This window comes from Oryzias latipes, chromosome 13 (assembly GCF_002234675.1).
Source record: "Oryzias latipes chromosome 13, ASM223467v1".
NCBI classification, from domain to species: domain Eukaryota; kingdom Metazoa; phylum Chordata; class Actinopteri; order Beloniformes; family Adrianichthyidae; genus Oryzias; species Oryzias latipes.
In genome coordinates, this window is record NC_019871.2 from 10,593,446 (window position 1) to 10,621,426 (window position 27,981).

Here is a 27,981-nt window from a genome sequence, read left to right on the forward strand (position 1 = left end):
CAATATCAACCTGATAACGTCTACAAAACAGGGTTGTTTATGGCTTCTTTGTGAAACGGATTAGTCAAATCCTGGCGTTTCTGAGAAATGTGGGAGTATGATCCCTGACATCAAACGTCTAAAGTCTGCAGTTGTTTACCCACACGCAGTTGGAAAAACTACCTTTTGCAAGATGTCTCATTTTCCGTCAGAGATTAAGTTTAGTCATGATATCATGTGTACAGTTTGGTGCAAAATACTCATCTGTCAGACTTAAATATCCTGCCCTGGAAGAGTTTCAGAAGAAACTTTAAGAATTAGTGGGTTAAACCCCCGATCAATTTAAGTTGATATTTAACAGTTTACCGAGCAACTGCCAATTTTTCACTCTTGGGGACTCAGCCATTCACAGTACAGTACTTTCTCCTTTTTTTGGGGCCAGCAAGAACAGATTTTCCCCCAAAAAATTAAAAGGTAAGGTGAAATTAAATAACTGCAACAGTGCTTTATGTTAAAGTAATTTCAAAAAAGAAATAATTGTCAAAGATAGCTACGGATTTGTTTTTCTTTTTTGGATTTTTGCCTAAAGTTTGCTGAAATGGTAATGATGAAATACTAGTTAGCTGTTCTTGTAAGTTTTGCTATTTTTATTTCAGCTGTCAAACAATGCAATGAACAAAAATCTAAATGTTTTTGGGTGGTATAGTTTCTTTTTTCTAACTGAAGTGGATAAATGAACAGTGGTGTGTAACATTTTATCAGCTTAACTACAGAATAGTTCTGAAATTTTACAATTTTTGTTGTCTGCGTTTTAGTTACTTGATTAAAAACCACAACTCTTCTTTGTTTGGCACGTTTTAGGTCAATTTTCGGTTAATCTCGGCCCCATTAGAAAAGGGTCAACTGAGAACAAAACAATACAATAAAACAAAGGTAATTAATTTTCATTTTTTTCTTTCACCTTTATTGTTTTTCTCCATTAGCTTGTACACACAAGTAGGAGTTGATCAGAAATTGAAAAAAATTTTTTAAAGTATGTCATGTGTTGTACTTTTTTTTTTTCTAACCCCAAAGTTTGAATTTTCTTTTGCAGTAACGTTATCAGGACATGGACATCTGCCTGACACTCCTGTTTATCTGTCTCTGCAGCCGAGGGGTCACTGTAAACCGATAACATTTTTTATCATAAGGATTTAGAGGATACTGTACATTCTACATATGATCTGTTCTTTTTGACTGATTTGTTGATCTTATCTTCCTGTCAACAGAATGCTGAAGCAGCAGATGATGACTCAGTACCTGTTGTGCCTCTCATTCCTCTGATAAACAGTAACATTACAGAGGTAAGAGAAAAACGAATGATCTTTTCTTATAAAAAAATCAAATGTGTTTCCCAAACATTTTCTTCTGTTCTCACCCAAAGACAGATGAAATCAGAGGAATGATAGAACCGGGACCTTCCATCGTGGAAACGACGGTTGGAAGTATCTCCGGTGGATCTGCATCAGATGAGGACGACATGGAAGGCTGCGGTTCTATCAGTCAAAGCCAAGAGTCCCTGCAGGCCATCACTGCTGCCATTCAGAAACTGGGAGTACAGCTGCTACAAAACCTGGAGATAACGCCAGATCAGCCAAATCTTATTATATCTCCTTTAAGCATATCCCTGGCTCTTTCTCAGTTGGCTTTAGGTATGCACGGTCACCTGAAGCTTTGGACAATTTTCATTTACTGCATTGTTATAGTTGGTAACGATTCACCTTAGCAGCAATTCGATTCATATCATAATTTGTTGTTGCCGATACAATTCATGGTTCATTTTGAACGACCTGTGTCTCAATCCAAATGGTATTTACCTATATTAATATAATCAGTTTATTTCATTGTGGAATGATTTTATTATAGGTTGAGACGATTCAATTTGATATGGAACTTGCCTCGGACAGATTGATCTGGTTGGATCTCAGGAATTTAAATAGATTCTGTATATAGGGCTTATATATATAATCTGGTTTACACCAGTTTCCTATTCAGTTGTCCTTCCCAAATTCCTCTCTGTTTTTGTCTGAAGGCGCAGAAAATGAGACTGAAGAGCTACTAATGCATCACCTCCATGAAAACTCTGTCCCCTGCTACCACCAGTCTCTGCACAATGTCTTACTGCAACTTAGAAACAGGGACTTGCAGATTGCAACTGGCATATTTTTGGGCCAAGGTTGGTAACCAAGCACACGGCATTTGTGCAACTGAACTGTGTCAGCTGCACTTCATGTTAATTTTTTTTCCTTATCCCTGTCTCTTGCCATGCTTTGTGTATTCTAGGGTTTGAAGCAAAGCAAGAGTTTGTCAGTGAGTCCAAGCAGCTCTACCACTCAGAACCAGCAATGCTGGAGAACCTGCAGCAGATCAATGACTGGGTGGAGAACGCAACACAAGGAAAAATGTCGGACTTCTTGTCGTCTTTGCCGTCCAATCTGCTTCTTATGCTCATTAATGCTGTCCATTTTAAAGGTGAACAATATGTGAAATTTAGATAGATAAAAGCTAAAGGTTTGAGAATACATTATAGCAGACCATTTTTTCAAGTAAATAAGTGAATTTGTCTATTGTTTGTTGAATAACTCTGCTTACTTGAATTGAGACAGAATCTTTTTTGTCTTTGTCCATAAGGGGAATGGAAAGCTCGTTTTGATCCTCGCTTTACCACCAGAGGCGTGTTCCACCTTGATGACATGCACATGGTGGATGTTGAAGTGATGGAAGATGCAAAGCATCCTTTGAGTTCATTTACTGACCATGACCTGGGGGCTCAAGTAAAACACTGTCATCAAGTCAAATGACAAATGTTTCAAGCCTTCAGCACCGGATGTAACTTATTTTTGCTTCTCTTGCAGGTAGCAAAGTTTCCATTCATGAAGTTGATGAGCTTGCTGGTGGTGATGCCTCTGTCCGGCCAAGTTAACGTGTCCTCACTTTCTGCTAAGCTAAATATCTCGGATCTATATGACCGTCTTCCAAAAGAAAGGGCTGTTCAAGTCAAAGTTCCTAAATTTAAATTGGAATATTCTCAAGAGTTGCAGGAGGTTCTCACCAGACTGGGTAAGATTTATTTTTTTAAATATATTTTATCTCAGACATCTGATTGTTTTTTGATTGGGTTTTTTTTTTTTTTCTCGTGTGTACCAGCTCAGTTCCAGTGTAAAAAGAACAATCTATTATTAATTTTAAACTGAATCTTGGGGCGTCAGACTTTGTGCATGTTTAGTACAAAAAACAAACAAACCCAAAACAAGTAAAAGTGAAACTTCTTCAAAAGAAAATAATTTTATAACTAAGCAAATCAAATATAAACATGTCAATATTGCATCTAAGTTTGACGCCTATTGGTGGAAATTTGCATCAAACCACTTCAGCTCTAAAATTACCCTATTTTAGCATCTTCATGAAACCCAAAACATAAGTGATTTTTTTTTAAAGCTGAAAATAAACATAGATGTCAAGGGCTTAAATTGTGTGAAGTTGTTCAGATAAACCTATATTTTTTATGATTTGTTATTTTTAATTTTTATTTCAATGTGTTATTGTAATAATATAATGGTTTATGACTTCAGTGGACTGCAGATGAACAGTTTTGCTTTGGTAAGAACCAGTGGGGTTCCAGAAAAACAAAAAAATCAAATAATGAGTCTGACTTATTGTTAAAGGAATCAACCAATTTATCCCCAACAGCACACAAAAAAACTTAAGTTTTAAAGCATTTGTCTAAGACCCAACAGAAAAGGTGGAATAAAATCCTTGGCAAAACTTTTTGAGAGACAAATTGGATCGAATGTACTATAACTATGGTGCTCCTTACATTTAATCTGAGGTTCTTTATTCCAATGCCAAATCTTTTTTCTCCAAAATGGCTTCTGTTGTTGAAATGGATCCGAAAGTTGCAATCACATTACTAAAAAGGAGGTTCCACCATCCAGGTTTACTGTTGTAAGATACTAGCCGGGACTTAAAATTGCAGAAGAGTGTGACTGGAATAAAAAAGCAACTTACAAAAAGTGATGTTATTTATCTCAGGGGGCCTGTTGATTTTGGGAAGTTCAACTAACTTCCCAACACATTCCACACAGGGAAGTTGTTCATCCACAAGTCATGCATCCTATTTTATCTGTAAACAGTCAGCCATACGTTATTCATCAAAGAATATCTTCCAGAAGTCTGGGTCAAGGCTGAAGCCTTCTTACCCATACCCAAAGATCATTTAGCGGTTTTCTGGGTGGATTTTGATTTTGTACACTGTCTTAGCAAATATATCCGTGCACTGATTTTCTCTTTTATTCTTGCACTGATTTGTTTTTTCCATGCGTTTTGCATCAGGCCTTGGAGAAATGTTTCAAAATCCCAACTTGGCTGACATTGCTGACGGCCCCCTGCTTGTGTCCAGTGTGAAACACAAGTCCATCATGGAAATAAACGAGGAGGGAGCAGAAGCTGCTGCATCCACCTCTGTGGTCATCTCAAGAGCATCTAATCCAGTTTTTCACCTGAGTCAACCTTTCTTCTTTGTGCTGATCGATGACATGACTCTAATACCAATCTTCATGGGGGTGATCAACAATCCCAACCCTGGAGGCCCCATTCTTCAGAGAGGAGAATTTGGAAACAGAGATAAAGCAGGATTCCCAAATGACAAGAATTCCATGGCTGATTTTGAACGTTCTCCAAAGTAGGAACTCTTCCAGGAAAACTTACAACAATCTATGAGACATACTGGATAAAAAATATGTACGTGAAAGTGAACAATGTTTTTCTTGTCTTTTTCATTACAAAATAAAAGTATTGAGGAGCCCTAAATTCTCTTTAAAACTTGAAGCTCACAGTTTTGTTTAGTTTTCAGACATTAAGTGATGCTTAGAAATGATAAAATCATACCTGAACATGAAAAACATATAGGCTTTTTTATGTTATCTAATAAAATAATTGTTCTGAATCACACCAGTGTGTTGAGTTTTACTTTAACTAATAATATTCTAATGAAAACAGTTCAAAACGCCTTCAGAAACTTACAATGTAAGTGAGTTATTTGTGTTATAAGTTGTTTCAAAACCAGGTTTATGGTTTTATTTAATTTCTAAACGAGTTCGGGAATCTTTTTGTAACTTTTTTCAAACAGACTATCCAGATCTCCCATTTTTTTTGGGTCACCTTTGTAAAATATAAAAACATCATATACAACAAAATTTTAAATGCTAAGGGAAAAGAAAAGCATATGTATACAGACCTTATATAGCCACAGTAAAAAGAAAAGAAAAATCCCATGAGCTATAGAGTTTATTAGAAAAGTTACATTTTGATCATTTTACCATATTACATTAATTCTTGCAAAAAGTGTTCAAACTTAGGTTTGGAGTTTGACCATTTCGCTTATGCATATGAAATGTCCCCCAAACCCAAAGCAATTGTGCTGTAAAAATAAAGTTGCGGTCTAGGTTGTCAGTATAACAGCCCAAAATCAATTATATTTTGAAATTTTATTTTTGCCTCCATTTAAATGCACTGTGAACAATTCACAAACAAATGACTTAAAGTTTTTTCTTTTTCTTTCTCGAGGGTCATTGAACGCATCGCAAGTGTGCTCAATACGTCACGATTTATTTGGCGCTAAGTATCTTTAGCTGATCTCCGGTCAGTTGTGCTGGCTTCACAGCCATCACATTTTGGGGGCTGAGAAAAACGGCGAACCGATTCCAGATCTGTGAACGGAAGCGGAAACAGACAACTAAAGGAAGACTTTGGCGCGCCAGTTGTTTTCACTGTTGGCGCCAGACACAACAGCAGAATCGCCGCGTCGAGGGCTCAGTGCATGCCCAGCTGTCGATTGAGTAAAGTTAGTTAGTAATTCAACTTTCCATAACCATGACGAAGCTTTCAGAGGGCGCAATAGAGGTAAGCATAATTTTATCATTATAACTTCAAGCATAAAGGTGTAATTTAATCATTTGATACATATGACCGTCTTCTTTGTTGGCTTGTTTGGCTAGATGGTTAGTCAAACATTTATGTTTAGCAAATCTGGTCGAAATATTAATAAATATATACCAGATTAACGAGTGTCTTGTCAGTTATTGATTAATTTGAATTTAAGTGAATTTGAGTTGGTAAATGGGTAAATAAATCGTGTAAACGTTCGTTTTTTTTCTAACAACAGGCTTTAGCCAATGGAACCGGGGGAAACGAGGCCATCCTGCAGTTAGTGGTAAGTAGAGGCGGGTGGGAACTTTTTATTGATCCGGAAAAAACGGTTCCGCTCACTGTGGATTACAGTTCGTTAATTAATTTATTTACAGATTTACTGTCGATTCTTTTTATCATTGGGAAAGTCGTAAAGGTCGTCAAACTAAGATGAAAAGGTTTCTTTGGGGGATTTTTGTTTAATAGATTAGATAGGATATGAAATTTAATGACAATGACTTTTCTAATCTAATGACTTTTCTAAAAATGTCAGGAGAGGAAAAAACAACAACTCTTCTGTTCCCCTGGGTTCCTGGGAAATGGTGACTGACGCAGATTATAAAGGCCCATCAGGACATTTTTTGAGTGTGTTATTTAATTAATAATCTAAAACGGGAGTCTGCTAATTATGAAGAATACATACAAAATTAAAGAAAAATCTTCAAATAGTTTTATTGCTTTTGTTAACTTCCGATTGTATATTTTAATATAAAGGCCAGATGTGTTTTTACTTTTTTGCTTTGTTTTAGTAAGAGAACTTTCCCTGACCATTTCTTTTGGTCTAATTAATATTTTGCCAATATTCTAGTGCTCAGCATAAAGTAAGTACTAAGTTAATCAGTAGCTAAATTAAGAACAAAAATAAAATTTCCAGATTCTGCACAGGGTTGAGTTTTATTGAATACTTCAACTCCACAACCTGAAGTTAAGGTTAATGATCTAATCTGATCTAACCCTCTCACATAATGTTCAGTTTTACTTAACTTGGTCGAAGCATAAATGAATACACCCTGCAACAAAAAGGACAGCACCAAGTCTTCTAGGCATGGAATGAACAGGTTAGCGACATGTTGCATCCATTCTTTAAGAAAAGGCTCTTTTAGAGCCTGGATGCTGGATGGAGAGTGATGCTTCAGACTTCCCCACAGGTGATCAATTGGGTTCAGATCAGTAGACAAACTCGGCCGTTCAGGCACCTTCACCCTGTTCTTCAGAAATACAACAGCAGCTTTAGAAGTGGGTTTTTGATCATTGTCGTGCTGGAAAAGTGCTCGATGACCAAGCGCAGAAAGTGATGGCAGCATCTTCTCCTTCAGCATAGAGCATAACATTGTAGAGTTCATGATACCATCAATGAAATGCAGCTCCCCCGCACCAGCAGCACTCATGCAGCCCCACATAAGGACACTCCCACCACCATGTTTCACTGTAGGCACCATGCTTTTTTCTTTGAAATCCTCACCTTTGCAACGCCATACAGTTTTAAAACTATTGGTTCCAAAAACGGGGATCTTTGTCTCATCATTCCAAAGTATTGAGTCCCAGCAGTCTTCATGTTTTTCAGCACGGGTCCTAGCAAATTCTAGGCGTGCTTTTTTGTGCCTGGGTTTCAGGAGAGGCTTCCTTTGTGGACGGTACCCATGCATGCTATTCCTCTGGAGTGAGCGCCGTATGGTGTCTTGGGAAACGATCACTCCAGTTTGGCCTTCTGTTGCTTTAGCTAACTGCAATGAACTTGCATGGCGATCTTCTTCAAACCTTCTAATCAGGAGACGCCCCTGTCGAGATGTTAGCTTCTGTGGAGCACCAGTAATGTTATTTTTGGGGGTGTGAGGGGCTGTGAGCTAGTGGGAGTGAGTGGAGGGGGTGGGCTTACTCGACAGCAACAGATTCTGCTGCTCTACAGAAACTGTGTCTTCAGCTTTTTTTTAAATTTTGACTCAAAAACAGCACAATGACAGTTTATATGCATTTATGTTTTAGAACATTCGAAAGATCGATGGAGGAAGTGGACCATCTCGCTTCCGGGTGATGATGAGTGATGGACGGCACACGTTGTCTTGTAAGGTTTCTGTTTTTAAATAATTCTTATTTAGTTTTTTTTTTTATTACTTTTTTTAATAGAAATGTTAATCATAGCATCAAATACTTAGACTTTAGCTTCCACAGCTGGTAAAAGGTTATATTTTTTTAAATATATTCTTTTCCTTTTTTTTTATTGTTAATTATTTAGGAGTTGATGTAATTCCGCTTAAATTCCCTTCATGTTTTAAGGAGATTGTGAAGTTCACCTAACGATGAAGTTTTAAAAGTATTTTGTTGTTTCTGAGCAGCTAAACTCTTAATTGGATCTGATAAAAGGAATTTCTTGAAATTGAAAAGCTTTGTGGGTTGATCTGCATGCATCTTAATGGCTCATTTGTGTCTGTCATTGTTTTTTAGCACTGTGCAGTATTAAGCTTTTAAGTAAAAAATACTATGAGTGCCCTTCTTTTTAAGTTGTTATGGTCCAATGTAGTAAAAGCAAATAAAAGCAAATCTAAAGGTTGTGATTTTGTCTGACTTAGCTTTTGGTTAGTCAAATATAGACTTCAAAAGAGTCTCAGACGTGACTAATTTTATGTCTTTTGTTTTTGTTTTCTTGCATTTTTGCAGCCTTCATGCTCTCAACGCAGCTGAACTGCATGGCAGAGGAAAACATCCTGGCCCAAAACTGCGTCTGTCTTCTCAAGAGACATGTGACCAATGTGCTAAAGGACGGCCGGTAAGAACTGAAAGCATTTGAGTTGAACCTATTGAGGGATATTGATCATTGTTGTGATCATAAATGTTTGTCTTTGTTTAGACGTGTTGTGATCATTTTGGAAATTGAAGTCATCAAGCCTGCTGGAGAAGTTGGTGGTAAATTGGGAGACCCTGTTCCTTACAATGAAGGTAAAGCTTTGAAGTACATTGTAAAAACAATGTGATTGGGGTTAATCCAGAACGCCTGCAAACATACAATGCACTGAGGAGCTTGTAATGCTTTTTACTGACTAGATCATTCCTCTCACAGCTCAGAAGGGAGTCTCACAACCGGCTCCAGCTCAGGAAAACCGGCTTCCACTGCAGCCTCAAAATAAAATAGAAGGTGAGCGGAAGCTTCTTCTGATCAGAAACCTCATCTGTTATTTTGTTACAGGATTACCAACTCAGAAATGCTCACTAGATGGCAGCATTTTCCTGTTTCTAATCATTTGCTTGAATCACTAGTGTAGGAAACACAAACCAGGTCTGCAGCACAGTGGTGTGGTGCCTAGTTAGCACTGTTGTCTCACATTCTAACCCCAGCTGGGTCCTTTCTGTGTGTTTTTTTTTCCCGGCACCCCAGCATGTTGAAAGACATACTTCATAGGTTAGTTGGTGACTCTAAATTGTACCTGTCCGTCAAGGGTGTACTCCACCCTTGCCCTTCAGTGGTGGGGACAGGCCCCAGCATCCCTGTGACCCCTGCACCGGGAGAGGCAGGCATAGAAGATGGATGGACGGACACAAACAAGGCTTCAAATCTCATTTAGATGTTCTGACCTTTCCCAAGTTATTTTTGACCCCTCAACTTTACAGAAACTCCAAAACCATTGTTTTTTTTCTTCTTATACCTTACATCATAAGCTGTTACCAGCTGGGGTTGACTCAAAGTTGTCTTATTCATGAAGAATATCTGAAGCATAATGTTAGAGACAATTATTTACCTGAAATTCCGCTTTCAGGCTAGTTTTTGCCTCTTTCTGTCACGTGTCGCTCTTATAATCTGCCAGGTAAGGGCCGAGGTGGCGGCCACCCTCCTCATCAGCACGGCCATTGTTCATTTCTCTGTGTGCTGCTTGATCTGGGGGCTTAATTACCACAAGTGCAGTGGTTGGAAAAAGTGGGAGGGTTGAAGTGGACGCTTTGAACTCTAATCCGCCGCGTGAGGTGCACACCAATCAAATGCCGCCGTGCTCGTTCAAACGGAAAATCTCGAAATTCCGGCTCCTCCAGGGAAGAGCGGCTCCCGTTTGTCACAGCGTTTCACACTCTATCCTACCGCAGTTCCACGTGAACCTTATTTCTCCCTGATTTGCTGAATTGCTCATCCTCACAGACTTGGATGATGCCATTTTTATTTCACGGGCAGCTTGCAGGACTCAGTTTAGCAAATATATTGTTTGAGTGAACAGATTATTCCTGATCAAACTTTGGCATATTTTGTTAAGACAAATAAATCCAGTGTATCTGGATTTTGGCACTTGTTTCTAAATAAATGACATTTTTAGGCATTTTAAGGTTTTTGGTGTTTATTTTCTTTTCTTCTCGCAGTCAAAAGTTTCAACAGAGACTTTGGGAAGAAGGCTCCGCTCGCCATGCCCAGTACTCCAGGAGGAAGCTCCAAAGTGGTTCCCATCGCCAGCCTCAACCCCTACCAGTCTAAGTGAGTGGTTTTTCCAGCCCCTCAGAAGTGGAACATCCTTATACTTTGTTTCCAAAAATATGCACATGCTCCTTGACTCATAACTTATGACACTTTCCACAGATGGACCATCCGCGCACGTGTTACTAACAAGAGTGGCATTCGTACGTGGAGCAATTCTCGTGGTGACGGGAAGCTCTTCTCCATGGAGCTTGTGGATGAAAGCGTGAGTGGTTCTTTACTAGTTTTACTCAACGTTTCTCACTTTAGAAATGCACAGCTTGATATTGCGAAAACGCTAAATTTGCGATTTATTGTGCAGGCCTAGAACCCACTGATTTTTTTTAATTTCAGGGAGAGATTCGAGTGACTGGATTTAACCAAGAAGTGGACAAGTTCTTCTCCCTGATTGAGGTTGGGAAGGTGAGCTTTTCTTCAGATCCACTACATCCGGATGATCTCCCAAACCGCCTCTCACTGAGCAGATATGGCGGCTCTAGAGTCAGTCAGCAGCTGCCAGGTTACCATTCAAAGCCACAGAGCCTTTAAATGAATCATCTGGCTGCTCTGTACCCAAACAATAGCAGCTTTTGCTTCTCTGCCCACCTTTGTCGCTCTTCCCATGTTGTCTCCCCTGCTGGTTTTGTTTGCATTTATAATGGTCCCTCGCGATATCGCACTTCACCTTTTGCAATCACACAATTTTTTTTCATCAGTGCAACGTAAATATTTTTTTAACAGTGCTCTGTTTTGGGATCTTTTCTGTGCCGTGTCTCAAAATACTTGAGTTTGCCAAATTTCCTTAGACCTTTAATCACAATCAGTTTTCATCCTTTAAAACTGGACTTATTTTCCCACAAAGGTTTGAACTTTGAGAGTTAAACGATTGAAATGAAGCTGTTCATGTCTGTCTGACAAAAGGGAATAAAGTGTGTAGTGAGGGATTTACAGCCTATATAACGTAACTCCACTGTAAACACTTTAGTGTGGTAAAAAGTTCCAAATCTCCCTTCTGTTTGAACGCTCCAGGTCTACTACATCTCCAAGGGCTCCTTAAAGATCGCCAACAAGCAGTACACATCGGTAAAGAACGACTACGAAATGACGCTCAACGGAGAGTCCACCATCCTCCCCTGTGAGGAGAGCGGCGACGTGCCCATGATGCAGTGCGACTTTGTTCCCATCGGGGACTTGGAGAGCAGAGACAAGGATGCCATTGTGGGTGAGGAGCCGATCGGCCCTGGATGCCGGATCATCAGAGGTTTACACTGGGCTGGGAGTTTCGGTTTGTTGTGGTTTGGGTCACAGAGCACTGTAACCTCGACTTGGCACGGGCTGGTGACACTAGTCACAGCAGCAGTAAGGAATTAAAAAACAAAAGTTCATGCAGCCTCATTTAGTTTGCAGTCAAGCTATTTTTATGTCACAAATTCCACCTCTGGTCCCTGTTTATGAAACGATTCATATGAAATCTTTTTCATTTGTTGAATTCTAAAGCTCTATGAGGATGATTTGAAAAAAACAAACAAACATGCAAACCAAATATTTTCCCCTCAAACCTTTCTTGGACAAAAAATCTACTCTCACCCCTGCTTTTATCAGATTCAATTAATCCCAAAGCTATTTTAGTAACGTGAGGAAAAATGCAAGCAGAAGTACTCGTAAAAGGTTTTCCACAGAAAATCCAAAAAATAAAACAAAGTCAGCGAAAAAGCATGTGGCTGGATGCCCAAATCTCATCTTTTTTTTAATTCTAATTTTTTATTACAGATGTGATTGGAGTGTGCAAAAGTGTGGACGAGGTGACCCGCCTCACAACCAAGACCAACCGTGAAGTGTCTAAGAGAAGCCTAAGTCTGATGGACATGTCTGGGAAGCTGGTGACGGTCACACTGTGGGGAGAGGAAGTGAGTTAAGAGCTTTTGATAAAGAAGGACACGTGTAATGGAGCTTTTTATCGGCGTTAAGCCGACACCCGCTGTGTGCCAGACTGATTCCTTCGCAAAGCTAAAAGGCTCCTTCACCTTTGCCTCGTTTGAAAACTTGTATTTTTGTATCATTTTTTAGCTGGAGGGCAAAAATCTAGGATTGTTTATTAAATCAGTGTCAGTCGTGGCTGTGTTTTCTTTAAGCTTGGATGGAGAATGGATCTATTCCTTTTTTTTTTGTCTTGACGTCGTCTTTATTATTGAGCTGCGTCTGGTTGACCTATTGGACAACACAACAATCGACAAACAGTTTATCCAGCTGCAAATTGGTGGAGCGCTGAATTTGACAGAACCGCCCGTGTTTTAGTTGTCTCTGTCAGTTTAGCGCGCTCACATTAGCCGGACTGTCGTGAGTCTGATCAGATCCAAAACACTTGCAAGACCCGCTGATGAAAATGAGGCTTTTGGTGTTTTTAACGTGTTCTTGCATAAAGAAAATTAATTGTGAATCTGGTGCAGACACAGAAATGCAGTTTAAAAAGATTATAGAAAATACGCTGGGTGGGTCGCATGATCCCTACTCTGATGTGCTCTGCAACGGGGAGAGGAAGGGGGGGTGGGATTGCTATGTGCCAACAGCACAACTCTGGTAAATTTCTACTGCTGCTCTACAGAAACGGTGTCCTAAATATTAAAAAAGAAGAATAATAGAACCACTCTGGATGCTTTTAAAATGTATCAATAGACGACTGGAGTGGGACTTTCAGGGTTTTAATATAATCTGGGTTGATTTGTTCCGTGCTTTGCTTTCCTGTGCCGTCATCCCGGAGACACCGTTGTAAATCCTGCTGTGGATGTTTGTCTGCAGCTTTTGGGACCGTGTTTCTTTTCTCGTTTGTTCATGATACTCCACTTCCAGTGGGGCCCAATAAATCGCACAAGATGTGTATAAGATCGTGTGCCTCCTGGCACGTTAACGTTGAGTGGGGTCATCTGGACCCCACAAGATAACACAAGGGATACAGAGGTTATAGTTAACCCTTTATAGTCCCATTCCAATCATCGTTTGAGCTCTTTTAAAAGCGTTTTCAGTGATCTTTTAATAAATAATTTGCCATTTTTAGACAAAATCCCCCAAAAGTTTCTGCAGAGCAACAATAGTTCATTAGACATTCACCTCTGTGTTGTGGGTGTGACCACTGTCATGGAGCAACCCCGCCCCCCTTCACCCATAACTCGAGAGCTGTTAACCTGCTCTCCCGCTGGCTTGCAGCCCCAACCCAACCTTACCGGTGCAACAAAAATGGGGATCAATATTGGAGCTGTCCGGCCGAACCGTTTTGAACCAGAAACCACTTTACTTTCCAACGGATTCGGAGAGAAGCAGCTTTGTGCCGTTTTGCCACACTTTACAGTAGTGGTATGTTTATGCAATGAACACAAACCAGCTGATTCTGACAGCTTTGCACCGTTATGCAACACTTGAGAGTCAGTTGGAGTGACGTTGATGGCATAAATGGTTGAAGAGTTATGGTAGCGCGTGTTGTCGCGTGTCGGCGGCGTAATCTCCGGGATTCAATGGTTAAACACGCTAAAATGTTTAGTGACCCAGGAAACCCAAAGGAACGTGTTTTCAATGCCTGGCTGGTCTTTGGCGTGTCCTGCAGGCTGAGAAGTTCGATGGTTCTGGACAGCCCATCGTCGCCATCAAGGGTGCCAAGCTGTCAGACTTTGGCGGCCGCTCGCTGTCCGCCTCCTTCAGCAGCACCCTGATGATCAACCCGGATATTCCTGAAGCGTACAAGCTCAGAGGCTGGTAAGTGAGCTCGCCGTCCTCAGATGATGCGGCGTAGAGTGTGATTGTGAACAAACAGCTGCATGTTTCAGGCGTTAAACCGCACATAAATTTAGTCTCGTTTTACCCGCCTGAGGGGTGCTTGTTGCATCCGGATGGTGCAGTTCAAATTACTTTTGGTTGCAATTTTTCTAAGTAATATAAACGCATCAAGTGCTTCATCTTGTCCAGATTAGATTTCCCTGTTTGCCACATTTTGCATTTCTTGGATGAAGCATTTCAGATTTCTTGAAATTTCACTTATTTTGAGAAAATATTAATATCTTTATTTCTCTCACTCTTTCCAAATGAATTCAAATCCAGACTCTTGTATGGGATAACATCACCTTCACTTTTTCTCCTTGTGTGAAGATATTTGTATTTTTAATTCTATTTTATCGTGTTAAACAGCAAAAAACAAGAGATTTCCCTTTCTGTAGCTTGCTGTTACTTTGGGTTTTCCTTCCTCATGTTGGTCATTAGCTTTAGCATAAGCTAAGGGACAGTTGATTTTCTTGGATTTCTTTTTGCGGTTTCATTATTGGTTTGCTGCATGAAGCGCTGTGGGGATTCGGCTCCTGGCCCCTCTGTGCCGTGACAGGCTGACTGATGGGTCTCTTTCTCCTCCTTGTGACATTCAGGCTGATGTCTGTGTTTTTGTGCAGAGATCCCATCAATTGTGCTGCAGTTCCTTCATGACCCAGTCGTTTTCATTTTATTTTGGGGATTGAGTTCCAACCGCTCTGATTATTCAAATCCTAATATTGCTTTTTTTTGGTCTGTGTTGCACAGGATTTGTGTGTGTGTCTACTGTTTTTCCCACTCTGTCACTTCACACTCGACGCGCAGAGATAATGATCTTTAAATGCTGCTGTCAATTGGCCGCGTTGCAGTAGTCGGGTTGGCTGACGAATTACGCGTCCTTGCAGGCATCCCAAAAAGAGCCGTTTAAGTGGCGGTCTGGGAGAACGCCGGTTCTGACGCATTGCTTTTAATCAAGGTCGGGTTTGAGAGGTCTGGCCAGGGTGGAATGCTTTAGCACCAACAAATAGACTGTCCTGACGGCTCATTGACACCGTTGTTACATCTTTTTTTTTTTTTTTACCAATGTTGATGCAGTCGGTAGCATGCATGATGCACATTTTGCCGTCAATCCTAAAATAGTTGCAGGCCATGCGTTTTGTGTGGGCATCACATTTTTATTCAACACAGGAAGAAAAAATCTCCTCTTAGTTTTTTTTCTCCATCAGAAACCAGTTTTCTGTTGCAGCTGCTTTTTAATTTGGTGTTTTTTTTTTTTTTTTTTGCGCAGACCTCAGGGACTTCCTCAAATGAATAGCCTGTCCTTGGTGTCGGTGGGCTGCTGTCTCAAACCTGCAGAAACCATTAGCTTCTCAGTGTTTCTCACAGTAAAATACTTTCCCAGATCATGCACATAAATGATATTTCTGTCTGAGATTATTTTTCCAAATGCTATGAACTGAAGCAAATCCTAATCTGAGCACGCAGCTGCATTCATGTCCGTTAGGAGGTGTCTGCATGTTTTCTATCAGCGCTTTCTTTCCTCCATGCTATCAAGTAAAACATTGAAGTGCATGGCTCATATTAAGGCCTGAAGTTATGTGGGCCAGAAAGAAATGATGTTTCCCTCGCATAGTTATGGATCCTGATATCTATTACTATTGAGAGAAAAAATGCTTTGAACTGCTGCTCAGGTACCGGATAGACGTTTGTGTCACCAAAGGATGTGTTGCTTTCAATGTTTTCTTCTTTTGTAAGTTTAGTTCTTCATTTTATTCTCTTTTTTTAATGCTTTCATTTGTAAAACATTCTAAATAGCAGGCATGAATCATGTTAAGGTGTTGGATCTTCAGAAGGTGACGCCCATCGACTGTATGTGGGAACTGGACCGAGTGAGTCTGATGTCGCCCATAAAAAATCACTAACCGCATTTTTCAGAGTATGAGTTGTGTTTTTTTTTTTTTTTTGTGTGCATAGTTTGGGTGGGGGCGCGACTGTGGTTGGGTTGAGGAAATTGATTAATCGATCTGAATCGATCCAAGCTTAATAAAATCAATGATCAATCCTCAAAAGTAGAGATTGATCTTTCATACCTTTCCTTTTCCAGTGACCTAATCATAACAGCAGTAAGCTTGATGCTAACGTATAATAAAGTTTTCCATAGGCCGGCTAATGCTAACGCTCATTCGACCTAAACATACTTTACTGACTAAATGAACAGATTTATAGATTCACAGGCTGGAATTTTCCAAACTCTTTTAAGGAAACTCTTCTTACAATTTTACAGTATGTGAATTGAATCAGATTATTATCAATAACTTCCAAACAACTATAGATTATTATTGTATTTCTACACAAATATGTTTAGATGTTTTAAACCATGTAAATGCAAAATTGAATGGAATCGAATGGATCAAGAATGGAATGGATACAGGCTCCATTTTCCTCGGCTTATCCGGGACGGGGTCGCACGGGCAGCAGTCTAAGACTATGGTCGAAAGTCGATTCCTCTACTAGATTCCACCAAATTTATTCGGTGGCTGAATATTGCAAAAAAAAAAAAACACTATTTGGCCTTCAGTGGGAGCGAGTTTAAGTAAGGCTGAATAGTGACACAGCTTGGTTCTTGGTTCATCAACGTGCATCAATGATCTAGTGCCTTTGTCGGCAGTGTGGAGGTACACGTACTTAATCCTTACTGTTATTGACAAATTGGTCCTGGCCCTGGATTATGTTGTTTTCCTGGATAAATGTTTTCTGTTGTTAACCCATCTAATGTTGAAATAGATGTTTTCATATGATATAAATATTTACTTCATATAAAAACATGCCTTAAATTTCTTCTTAGCTATCTATGCAATATTTAAGGCTCTATGAAAAACTTAACATCCATATTTGGTAACTATTTGGTGTTTGGCCGAGCATTTGAAGGATTCTGCTTCAGCCACAAATTTTCATTTCGGTGCCTCCTTACCAAATAAGCATCAATGTGTCACATAGTGAAGCATGCGTGTCTATAAAATAAAATAAAGCTTTTATTTTTGTACATAAATTGTAAGCTATTATCTCATTTTGTCCTGTTTTTTTTTCCCCCTCTTTACTGATCCAAAAACGGGAACCCATGTGAACGATGTTCATGGTAACGGCTGCTTAGGGGAATCTGCTGCAGTTTTCCTATCTGGCGACGCGTCCATGAGGCTTGTTGCGTGTTCCTTCCATCACGCAGTAATCGTGTTGGAGGTTTTTGTCACTTTTAGCTCAGGCTTTACAGCTTTAGCCCCTGAGCTTGAGAACACTGCTCACAGAAGATCCCCTCAGACTCGTCTCTACTGCTGTACCTTTCTCGGCTCGGTGGCACGCCGACGTTGGGCTCGTCCTCCGGCACACGTGTTTGTGTCTGTTTGCTCTGGTTTAACCAAAGATGCTAAGCTGGTACTCCACGTCTCGCTTTCAGCCGCCATCTATCAATTCATGCTCTTTAAATTTATTTATTTTTTTTGTCTCCTCTCGACAGCAATTATCTTCTGCACCATTTCTGTTCCACCTCGGAGTCTGTGATTAGGAAAACGTGAAGTGCGACCCTTTTGATCTGTTTTGAAGAGCATTTGTCTTCAGAGATTCAAGAGTTGTCAAAGCGCTCGGCCGGGCGGAGGTGTAAATTAAACCCAATCTCTGTATGTAAACCAGAGAGAACATCTCTGTCACCGGGAGGGGAAAAAAGTGCTCCCATTTGTCAGGAAGAGGGGGGGCATCAAGCCTCTGTTACTTAGACCACAGACTGAATATTTAACCACAGACATCATCAATTAGTCATATGAACCATGCATGCCGTCCTCATGGTTACAGCCTCCATGGCGCCGCTTTTGTCCTAGTTAGACCGGTCCTTTTCTTTTATTCCCCTTAATTTGGATTTTGCTAAGTTTAAGGAAAACGAGCACATGCTGGTGGTCCTTCAACCCCCCCCCCCCAGCAAACAGTGGGGGTGTTAAAGTAGTTCCAACTCTTAGTTTGTGCTACTAGAGGTTCTTATTCCATTATCTCCCACTCAGTTAAGAATCAGACTAAGAAGCTGCATAGGATGTTTTTTTTTTTTAACTGTAGAAGTTTTGGTTTACAGAAAAATGTCCCTCACCTTACAGCTCACGCTGCAGAAGAAAAAAGTGTCTCCCTTTTTACCATAGCAACAAGATTTAGCTGGATGCCAGCCTTAATCTGAGTAAATTGAGTTGATCAGGCCATTGTAGTATTTAAGGATTGTGTCCTGCTTGTGATCATCTCCTGTCAGATTCATGGCAGAGAGACGAGCACAGAAAACCAGTCTGCTCACACTTACACGGACATGTTTGGAGGAGATTTACAGCTTTTGGCAGCAGAAAAACCTAGAAAGAAACATGATTACAAACCTGGAGCAGTTGGGTTTGATTTTTTTTTTTTTTGTCTTGGATGGGTCTCACACCTCTTTAATTTTGTTAGATTTCCTAAATGGGGAACAAACTAGAGTCGGCAACTGAGCAGCCAGCTGTACATAATTTCAAAACAAACTATTATTTCGATGAGAAAAAGTTTTTTGCTTTCCTTCTTGTTATGCTCGTCAATGTGAAGTACGATTCAAACCTGAATAGCATTCAAATGGGATTTTCCCCTAATTTATGAATTAAGTAATATCTCGTAAGTTTTCAGCCTTTTATGGAAGTTTTCTAAGTTGACGTATGGATTTTACAATTGAAAATAAAATCCTACAGAGAGAGATGTACTTAAACTTGCATGTACATGTATTTTTCTTCCTGCTCTGTTTTATTAGTGTTTAAAGTGGACAAATTATTACTCAATATGAATTTAAGGCTTAGATGTTCGTTGTTTAATTTCTGATCTTCAACTATAAGATTAACTATAATTTTGTCCAAAATGTGTTTACATGTTTTTCTGTTCCATGTGAAGAATGAAAAGTAATCTCATTTTAATAACATTGTCATTGGATATTTCTGTTGTATTTATCATAGTTATAAGGCGGACATATTTTCACCTCCCCAAATTTGACCCTTTTAGCTAAAAGTTTGGTCAGCCCTGATCTACAGGTTTAGATGTCATTCTGCAGGTACGACAAGGACGGCCACGCCGTGGAGGGCCAGTCTCTAACGGAGCTGAAGGGCGGCAGCGGTGGAGGAAGCACCAACTGGAAGACGCTCTCTGACTTAAAGAACGAGCACCTGGGACATGGAGAGAAGGTACTCCTAGAATATTCACAAAGCAAAGAACTCAACAAACAAAATCAAAGGTTTCCCAGTGGAGCAGCTCTTAAAGTTGCTGGTCAAATTTCTCCTTTAATGCCTGCGATGAATCAGTAGAACAGATAAGTCAAATAATCCGCACACAGTCAGGTTTGTGTTTAATCTTCCCTCGCTAATGCTCCTCTTTTATTTTTTGGCTCCACTGTTTATTGATCTGTTAACATGGTGGGTGGGCTTTCAGCTGTGATGTATGTTGCTGCTGAAAGTCGCATTTATCTGTAGTATTGATTATGAAGATTATATGGGGTTGTTCACCCCCCCTCCTGCTCTTATAATGAAATAACTGTCCTTTATATGAGGAAAGTTGGACGTTCTCTTTGACTAAATCTTTTTACAACCGTCAACAGTAAAGAATGCAAAGATCTTAAAAAAACAACAGCTTTGAGTTATTAGGAACGTTTTTATGGTATTTATATGCTGGAAATGTGTGAAAAAAGTATTTATTTCAACTTAAAGTGGCTTTATTTCTTACAAACAAAGGGGAAAACTGAATAAAACTAAAGGATTAAAGTTGGAAACATTTATCTTGCTAAAGTGAAGCCACAATTTCACGGTTGGTGTTCAGTGATGTTCATTTTTCCTCGCTTTGGGTTCAAAGTGATTCTGCCATATTCCCCTTTAAAGACCCTGTCTGATGAAAATAGCATTTTTGGTGTTTATAACGTGTTCTTGTGGCATTTTCACTTTGTACCCGTCACTGACCAAACTGTCCAAGAGACCATCACCCGTCTGAGCTCGTCTACATGCTGCCTTGATGTGTTACCCACTAGATTTCTAAAGTCTGTCCTGAACAGTGTGTTGCCATCAATTACTCAAATAGTTAACATGTCTCTTCAATCTGGAATATTTCCAGAGGCCTTAAAAACTGCAGTCATTAAACCCCTCCTGAAGAAAAGCGGTCTTGATCCCACTGTACTGAATAATTACAGACCTATCTCTAATCTGCCATTTTTAGGAAAAGTCCTTGAAAAAGTTGTCTACCAACAGCTCACTGACTTTCTCTTATTAAACAATTCGTTTGATGTTTTCCAGTCAGGTTTTAGACCCCATCATAGCAAAGAAACTGCTCTTATCAAGGTAACAATGACATCCGCCTGAACACTGATGATGGAAAAGTCTCTGTCTTAATCCTGCTAGACCTGAGCGCTGCCTTTGATACTGTTGATCATGGGATCAACTCCAAGACTGGGTTGGCATCTCTGGATCTGCCCTAAGTTGGCTCAAGTCTTATCTGGAAGACAGGAAATACTTTGTTGAAATTGGGAGTTGTGTCTCAGACTACATGGCCTTGACTTGTGGTGTGCCCCAGGGATTGATCCTGGGACCCCTTCTGTTCAACCTCTACATGCTGCCACTAGGACAGTTAATACGCAGTAATAACATATCTTATCACAACTATGCAGATGATACTCAGATCTATGTATCACTGTCAACAGGTGAATATGGGCCGGTGGATTCTCTCAACCACTGCCTCCAACAGATCAGTGCGTGGATGCAGAACAACTTTCTCCAGCTAAACTCAAACAAGACCGAAGTTATTATTTTTGGCCCACAGAAACAAAGAGAAAGTGTCAGCAGCTACCTTCATTCTCTGTCTCTTAAACCCTCAAATCAAGTCAGAAATCTAGGGATAATCATGGACTCTGACCTGAACTTTAACAGCCATATCAAGTCAGTAACATCAGCGGCATTTTACCATCTGAAAAACATTGCCAAAATCAAAAACATAATCTCAAAGCGAGACCTGGAGATACTTATCCATGCATTTGTCTCCAGTAGGTTAGACTACTGTAACGGCCTGCTCACCGGCCTGTCCAAACGAGCTGTAAAACAGCTTCAGTATATCCAGAATGCTGCTGCTCGAGTCCTGACCAAAACCAGGAAGTATGATCACATTAGTCCTGTGCTCAGGTCTTTGCACTGGCTCCCTGTACCTCAAAGAATAGACTTCAAAGCAGCTCTGCTTGTGTACAAGTCTCTCCATGGCCACGCACCAAAGTACATCTCTGACATGTTAGTGCCATATGAACCATCTCGTACTCTGAGGACCTCAGGGACCGGCCTCCTGTTGATTCCCAGAGTCAGAACTAAACAAGGGGAATCAGCGTTTCAATATTCTGCAGCTAAAATCTGGAACAGCCTCCCTGAAGGCGTAAGACAGGCCTCTTCTGTGTTCATGTTCAAATCTAGACTTAAAACATTTCTGTTTAGCCGTGTATATGACTGAAAGGTTTCTTTTAAAGTAAATTTTACGTTGGTTATTTCTATGATGTATTGTGATTTTAATGCATTCTTCTGTTTTGTGAAGCACCTTGAATTACTTTGTGTACGAATTGTGCTATACAAATAAACTTGCCTTGCCTTGCCTTTTTCTGATAATATAGGACACATATAAAGGAAATTAATCTTAAAAGGCCTTTTTAAGTATTTCTTTATTCAAAAAATTGTGAATCAGGAGCAGACGACATCTTCAGTTTGAAAAATATTGTATTTGTGACGTAGAAAATACGCTGGGTGGACTTCAAGGTCCCGCTCACAACTCAAATTTCTAATGAGCGTCTGTCCTATAAAACCATGCAGGTTGTTTGGATTTAGGCTAAAAACATCATAATGATAATTTAAATACCACTTGGAATGCTTTTAGAATAGATCAAAATATGATCAGAGTGACGCTTTAACGACCCCGACCTGTTTTATTTTATTTCCAGCTGTATGAAAAATAACATTTATTTAGTTGATTTTTAACTATAATTTTCATGCCGTTAAATCCTCAAAGCAGCTAAAGTTGTGAGTTTTATCCAGGTGGAGGTCACCGCTCCCCCCAGAGAACCTCAGAAAGCCAGTTCTCCATTTAGAAGTGTTTAAATGTTGTCTAGTCTGCGAGACAGGGGGGCACGGACGTCAGGCTCCCCGAGACCTTTCCCGCTGAAATCTGTCGCCCTTAATCGTTCGTGTCACCGCGTCTGCGTGTCCGAGACGCCACAAAGCTTCCGTGAACCCTGACACAAAAAAACGCTCACCTTGACAGCCCCTCTCATGAAGCTGTGACAGAAACAGGAAACAAGTTCCCGTCGCTTGTCCATCAGACGCTAATTAGAGGCATCAATTCATTCACTTCTGTTTTTGTAAAGGAAAGTCGGAGTTAAATAGTTGTTTTGAGGATTTTGATCTTTTTTAATTTGACAGGAAGCTTTTCTAATTCTGGTCAGGTGGTTAGATTATTCTAATTTATGTCACAATGATGTCGTGTTTATGATGACCTGCTGTGCTCCATGGTGGCACTCAGGGGTGATAGAAAAAAAGTCTCTTTGCACCAAATAATGTTTTCATTGTTAACAACCCTAAAAGTTAAAGACATTATTTTAAATGGAGTATCTGCTGACGTAGGCCTTTTTTTTTTTTTCTTCCCTTCAGGCGGACTACTACTCATGCATAGCTACTGTCGTGTATCTACGTAAGGAGAATTGCCTTTATCAGGCCTGCCCAAACCAAGACTGCAACAAAAAAGTGATTGACCAGCACAACGGCATGTTTCGCTGCGAGAAATGTGATAAAGAGTTCCCCAACTTCAAGTACCGCCTCATCCTCTCTGTAAGTAACTCCTAACGCGGTACTTTCTGCTCTCATGCAGTTAAATAACTGCGTGCAAACCCATAATGGAGCCTTTGAAGTGTACTCCAATAGCCGTTGTTTCAATTCTTGCCAGGAAATACCAGTATGATCCTCATAGTGATTCTTTTTTTTTATTGAATAAGAACTTAGCAACATTTGGAAGGAGCAGCTTTTGTTTGCACCACTCGCTGGTGAAGCCATTGTTGTTCACATGCTGCAGAACTAAGCTGTGAATCCTCTTCCAGCATGTCGCCGTGAGGACACAGATCTGCCGGGCTCTCCAGAGGGATGCAGTCTGTCCACAGGCTGCAGTCATCAAGAAAAAGCCCGGCTGCTAAAAAAATAATAAAAATAGATGTTTGGGGGTGGGAATGATTATTGTTTCACAAGAACGGTCGCACTGTTATGCATGTCATGTATTTTTAGCGCTGTTGTGTTCCTTCGCGATATCACGGTTCACCTTCTCACCGTTTCCTGAAACTTTTTTATTCAACCCACTTTTGCCTCCCTTCGTATTTTCCAGTGCTCGGTGTTCTGTGTCCTTATTGGCTGTTCACTTTGTCAATCAATCTCCCCTGTACTCGGCTTCCCACACTTACATAAATCTCAGGTCCGAGCGGAACCTTTTCATTCTCTAATACTCTACCATTTTTATATGAAGGTTTGAACTTTGAGTTGAAACAAGAGAAAAAAGTGTAAAAATGTTCACGTCTGTCTAAGAAAAGTGCGTAGTGACTTTGAACAGACTTGAAACATTTATAATCCTTCTCTGCAAATCATTTTTGGAACGAGAGCAGACTTTATTTAGCTTCATTTTTATCATTTCTGTTTTCTTCTGTACTCTGGCTCAGGCTTCCTCTTTCTTTTGTCCCGTTTTCATTTTAGGCCAACATTGCTGATTATGGGGACAACCAGTGGGTGACTTGCTTCCAGGAGAGTGCTGAGGCCATCTTGGGTCAGAATGCAGCGTACCTGGGACAGCTCAAGGACTCGGTGAGTGTTTTATAATCAATGCATGCAATAACTTACAAAATAAAGAATAAGACAGCAAAACTCACCGTTTTTGTACATTTGCGAAAAAGCACAGAGATGCATGGTGTTTTGGTTTGGCACACATTAAAGGAAATCTGTTTTGTTTTTGTGTTTTGTTTTATTCAGAATGAGTCTGCGTTTGATGAGGTCTTCCAGCAAGCCAACTTCAAAACTTTTGTCTTCCGCAACCGAGTGAAGCTGGAAACGTATAATGTAAGTAATTGCTTCTATGCAAATGCACACAGCTTTGCTGCTGGATTTGCACAACAGATTCCAGGAATAAAATTGGGAAACATATAAAAAGTTCTTCTTTAAATCCATTTAAATGCTTTTGTTGGAAGCTCAGAATTGAAACACCAACAGGTTCTGCACCACGTGCTTGTTCCTCAAAAGCAGCCGCTGGGTTTCGGTTGCTTTTGTGCAGGATGCGCACGGTCGCTCTTTCCTGTAGGCCACACAGATAGAGGTTTGTTTTCAGGCGGCACATAAAAGAATTGATTGGGCTGGGGCTCTGAGCAGGAAGTCTGGAGCGGAGCCAGAGGCAACATCCACCGTCGACGCACAGAAGAGGCCACTGTGTCTATCACAGGCAGCCCAGCCTCCTAACTTGCCAATGGCACCGCTGCGAGCATACATTGGCCTCTGTCTCAACACCCCGCGTTCTTTAAACACAGACACCTGCAACCCTTCTTTGAGTTTGTTTCTAGTCGTCTGGAGAGGACAGGCCAAGCGCTGCGGCTCTAAATGTTGTCATGTTGACAGGTCAATACCAGAGCAAAGAAGGTCCTTTAAGGTTCACCTTCCTCTTATGTGCAAACACTTAAAGGCAAATCCAACCTTTTTTTGATCATATTTTAAAGTTGTGATGCATTCAAATTCCCTGGGAATATTTGGAAAAAGTTGAAAAATGACAGTGATTTATTCAGTCATTAAATGTATTGGCTCAACTTTTTTTAAATAGTAGCTTTTGTTGATCTTTGATCTTATCTTAAGGCTTGACTTTTAATTGATGTTTTCCCCCCATTTACTTCTGTCCTGGACTGCAAGGCATTCTTCTTTCTTACTGTTTAGTGAAAATGTCACCCTTAGTTTGATCAGTATCCAGTAAAAACACATTTTGAGCTGTTATGTTGACCCCCCCCCCCCAATGATGACATCACAGTGGGGAAAACTACCAAAAAAGTTAAGAGGGACAAAATCTCCTCAAGGGTTCATAGAAATATTTTAAAATCCTCGACTGAAGCCAAAACATCTGTCGAGGATACCTGAAGAAAGTTTTAAAATTATTATGGGATGACTACAGCACCTACGGCTACGCCGCTTCTTCAAGGCGAAGTGAGAAATTTGGCGATTATTAAAAAAATAAAATACATTTCAATTTTTTTGACAAGATAGACGGAAAAAATTTGTTCGAGTGATCTTCATAAAATGTCACACACGTGCCGCCAACTTAAGTCTACAACCAAAGTGTCTTCTACAAACGCCTCTTGAGCATTTGGACCCATCACTTCCTAACTCCCACTTTGGGGAAAAAATGTTGGTTTTAGAGTTTGTCGATTTTTAACAATTGTGAACAGCAAGCACACATTTCCGTTTTGCTCCCTTTTTTTAAAAGCCCAGAATGTTGTGAAAATGTAATGCATGAAATGATGGCTCAAGCTGAACGAAAGGATATGAACATACTGCTAATGTGGGCGGAGGTTGCCAAAAAAACGTCAGTTGCCAAGGATATCCAAAGGTTTACAATTTGTCTGAAAATGACCACCCAGGCGACAGAAAAGTATGGTTGCTCTAGAGAGAAAACTAACAGGAAAAGCTGCCATTTTGAAACACATTTTTTTTCTTCGTGAATTTGTCCCATGTAGCTCTGACCAATTATGTTTAATTTTTCTTAATTTGTCCTAAAGTTAACACTTAAAAGGCTCTCCCAACATTGAATATAAAAACTCCAATCAAGTTCTTTGAAACCACATATGTGGGTTAAAGCACCGGTATATTTCTAGCTGATCTTTGAGAATCCCTCATAATCAAATGCCGCTTTTATTTTTCTAACCTGCTTCAACCGATCAAACCCGCTGCTCATTTATTAGAACAAGTACTCTGTCAATAAGTGTGATTTGTCATTAGAGCGTCCACTAATACTTTGGGCATCATTAAGCGTGAAAGCAAAAAAGAATTTATTACTAACAGCGGATCACGGGGCTTTCATAAATCATGTTTGTCTGATGCAACCACCGTGAAATCGTGCTTAATTTCCCTTTAGGAATCAATGAAGACTATCTGAGCTGAAATGAATGACTCACAGAACTGTGGGCTGCAGCTGAAGGTGCGAGATTGTTAAAATAGCACAAACGCACAGCCTGTCCTGAACGCCGCCGCCGCTGCTACATCAAGTTTTCCAGACCAAAAGTATTCCAGTTCAGCTGTGGAGATTAAAAGTCTTATTTGGTGTTTGAAAAGTGAAGATTTTAGCTATTGACACTTTTTTTGTGTTTATCTATCTGTTCATTATTTTTAATTAAGTATTTGAATCCACATGTAAGAGATGACTTCTCTTGTTTGAAATCACTTTTTGATATTTGTTTTAAGTGGAAAAAGATGCTTTATAGGGATGGACCAAACTTTGATGGACATTCCTGTGCATTGATGATGATGATGCATTGCATGCGAGCAGCTTGAGGCCTCACAGCTATAATCAACAGTATAGTCAATAAATGACCACGCGTGATGCATCCTCAAACACGCACGTCAGAACAGATGAGTTTTTGCGCGGCAGGCTTGATTTATCTAGTTTGGATTTGTTATCAATTCTTGCTGAAGCATTTATGTCCCGTGGAAATATCATGGCGTTCAATCACAAACCTGGAGGACTTCACTCCGTCTGGCCTGAACGATGACTTGACAATTGCGTGTAGAAAGAAGCCCGGCCTTCAAACCCTCCGTTCACCATTTTCCTTTTTAGTATTCATTCTTGCAGCTTCTTTTTTTCTCCAATAATAATAATAATGGCTTACATTCTTTTTTTACTTTTGCACCCATCCCGGAAAGCAATCGGTCCCCCAACTTTGACAGCGCAGACTTAATGGGGACAAATTAAGTGTAACCTCTGTTAAAGTTCAGGGATGAATAACCAGCAGAGAAGCGACCCCCCCCCCCCCCCCCCCCCGTATCAAGACAGCTGTGGAGGCTGCTGTGGCCATAAAACTTAAATGTCAACACAATTTAAAAACCTCGTCCGAAATGTCCAACATGGGAGAATTCAACATACGTCCAGCCTATAAACGATGTGAATATTTCATCATTCAGGGGAAGCGACACTGTTGTAATAAAGATGGTCTGTGTGTGACGGGGTGGGGTTTGACACAATCTGCTCTTTACGGACTCCTGCACGACTTCATGCATTATTCAAACCTTTATTTAAAAACAAGTTCCGGTTAAGTCTCATCTTTTAGCTCCTGAGTATGATTCCATTTAATTTTCCCTTTTTTTTGTCTGATAGGATGAATCCCGGATTAAAGCCACTGTGATGGATTTGAAGCCCGTCGACCATAAAGACTACATCAAGAGTCTGATCGTGAACATTAGAAAACTGGCTATGTAGTAACCAGTGCAGCTTTCACCACGTCTTCATTTGGGGTCTTTTTCCTTTTCTGTACAGCTCTTATTATATGACGCTCACCGCCAAATCCTACTTTAGTTCTTTATCCCGGTGCATGAGCGCCAACGACTGTTTTCTATGTAACGCCCCATTTGCTAGCTTGAGTCTTGTATACTTGCTAAATTCTTATTTTTGTTGTTTAAAGAGGAAATGTGGGTCAGTAAGTCATGAATAATAATAATAATAAAAAAAAA

At 40.1% G+C, this 27,981-nt stretch overlaps 2 protein-coding genes across 3 annotated transcripts; both read left to right on the forward strand.

The window, feature by feature from the left end:
* The first annotated feature begins 177 nt into the window (after positions 1 to 177).
* On the forward strand, positions 178 to 4,841 carry serpinf2 (serpin family F member 2). Of its 2 annotated transcripts, none has more exons than XM_004075330.4 (10): positions 178 to 453; positions 841 to 912; positions 1,073 to 1,141; positions 1,248 to 1,322; positions 1,403 to 1,670; positions 2,051 to 2,194; positions 2,302 to 2,490; positions 2,650 to 2,792; positions 2,874 to 3,078; positions 4,351 to 4,841. In XM_004075330.4, exons 3-10 carry the CDS (start codon positions 1,088 to 1,090, stop codon positions 4,701 to 4,703), a joined length of 1,431 nt encoding a protein of 476 aa, XP_004075378.1. In that variant the 5' UTR covers positions 178 to 453; positions 841 to 912; positions 1,073 to 1,087; the 3' UTR covers positions 4,704 to 4,841. The 2 variants fall into 2 exon arrangements, with proteins under 2 accessions (XP_004075378.1, XP_023817697.1); XM_023961929.1 differs by having other exon boundaries at positions 1,073 to 1,135.
* A 930-nt stretch (positions 4,842 to 5,771) lies between these two features.
* Positions 5,772 to 27,979, forward strand: rpa1 (replication protein A1). The gene is made up of 17 exons (XM_004075331.4): positions 5,772 to 5,919; positions 6,182 to 6,229; positions 7,969 to 8,047; positions 8,641 to 8,749; positions 8,831 to 8,919; positions 9,041 to 9,115; positions 10,324 to 10,435; positions 10,538 to 10,640; positions 10,769 to 10,837; positions 11,444 to 11,636; positions 12,185 to 12,321; positions 14,010 to 14,158; positions 19,293 to 19,422; positions 22,900 to 23,076; positions 23,983 to 24,090; positions 24,256 to 24,342; positions 27,629 to 27,979. The coding sequence occupies exons 1-17, from the start codon at positions 5,890 to 5,892 to the stop codon at positions 27,728 to 27,730; spliced, it is 1,797 nt and encodes a 598-aa protein (XP_004075379.1). The 5' UTR covers positions 5,772 to 5,889; the 3' UTR covers positions 27,731 to 27,979.
* Positions 27,980 to 27,981: the final 2 nt, after the last annotated feature.

Excerpts from the sequence above, each read along its gene's own strand:
- serpinf2 (XM_004075330.4), top strand. The coding sequence starts at position 1,088 with ATGGACATCTGCCTGACACTCCTGTTTATCTGTCTCTGCAGCCGAGGG. Across the intron at positions 1,142-1,247 it reads TCTGCAGCCGAGGGGTCACT|AATGCTGAAGCAGCAGATGA; the intron begins GTAAACCGATAA and ends TCCTGTCAACAG. Across the intron at positions 1,671-2,050 it reads TCTTTCTCAGTTGGCTTTAG|GCGCAGAAAATGAGACTGAA; the intron begins GTATGCACGGTC and ends TTTTGTCTGAAG.
- rpa1 (XM_004075331.4), top strand. The coding sequence starts at position 5,890 with ATGACGAAGCTTTCAGAGGGCGCAATAGAG. Across the intron at positions 10,641-10,768 it reads TGGAGCTTGTGGATGAAAGC|GGAGAGATTCGAGTGACTGG; the intron begins GTGAGTGGTTCT and ends TTTTAATTTCAG. Across the intron at positions 14,159-19,292 it reads GCGTACAAGCTCAGAGGCTG|GTACGACAAGGACGGCCACG; the intron begins GTAAGTGAGCTC and ends GTCATTCTGCAG.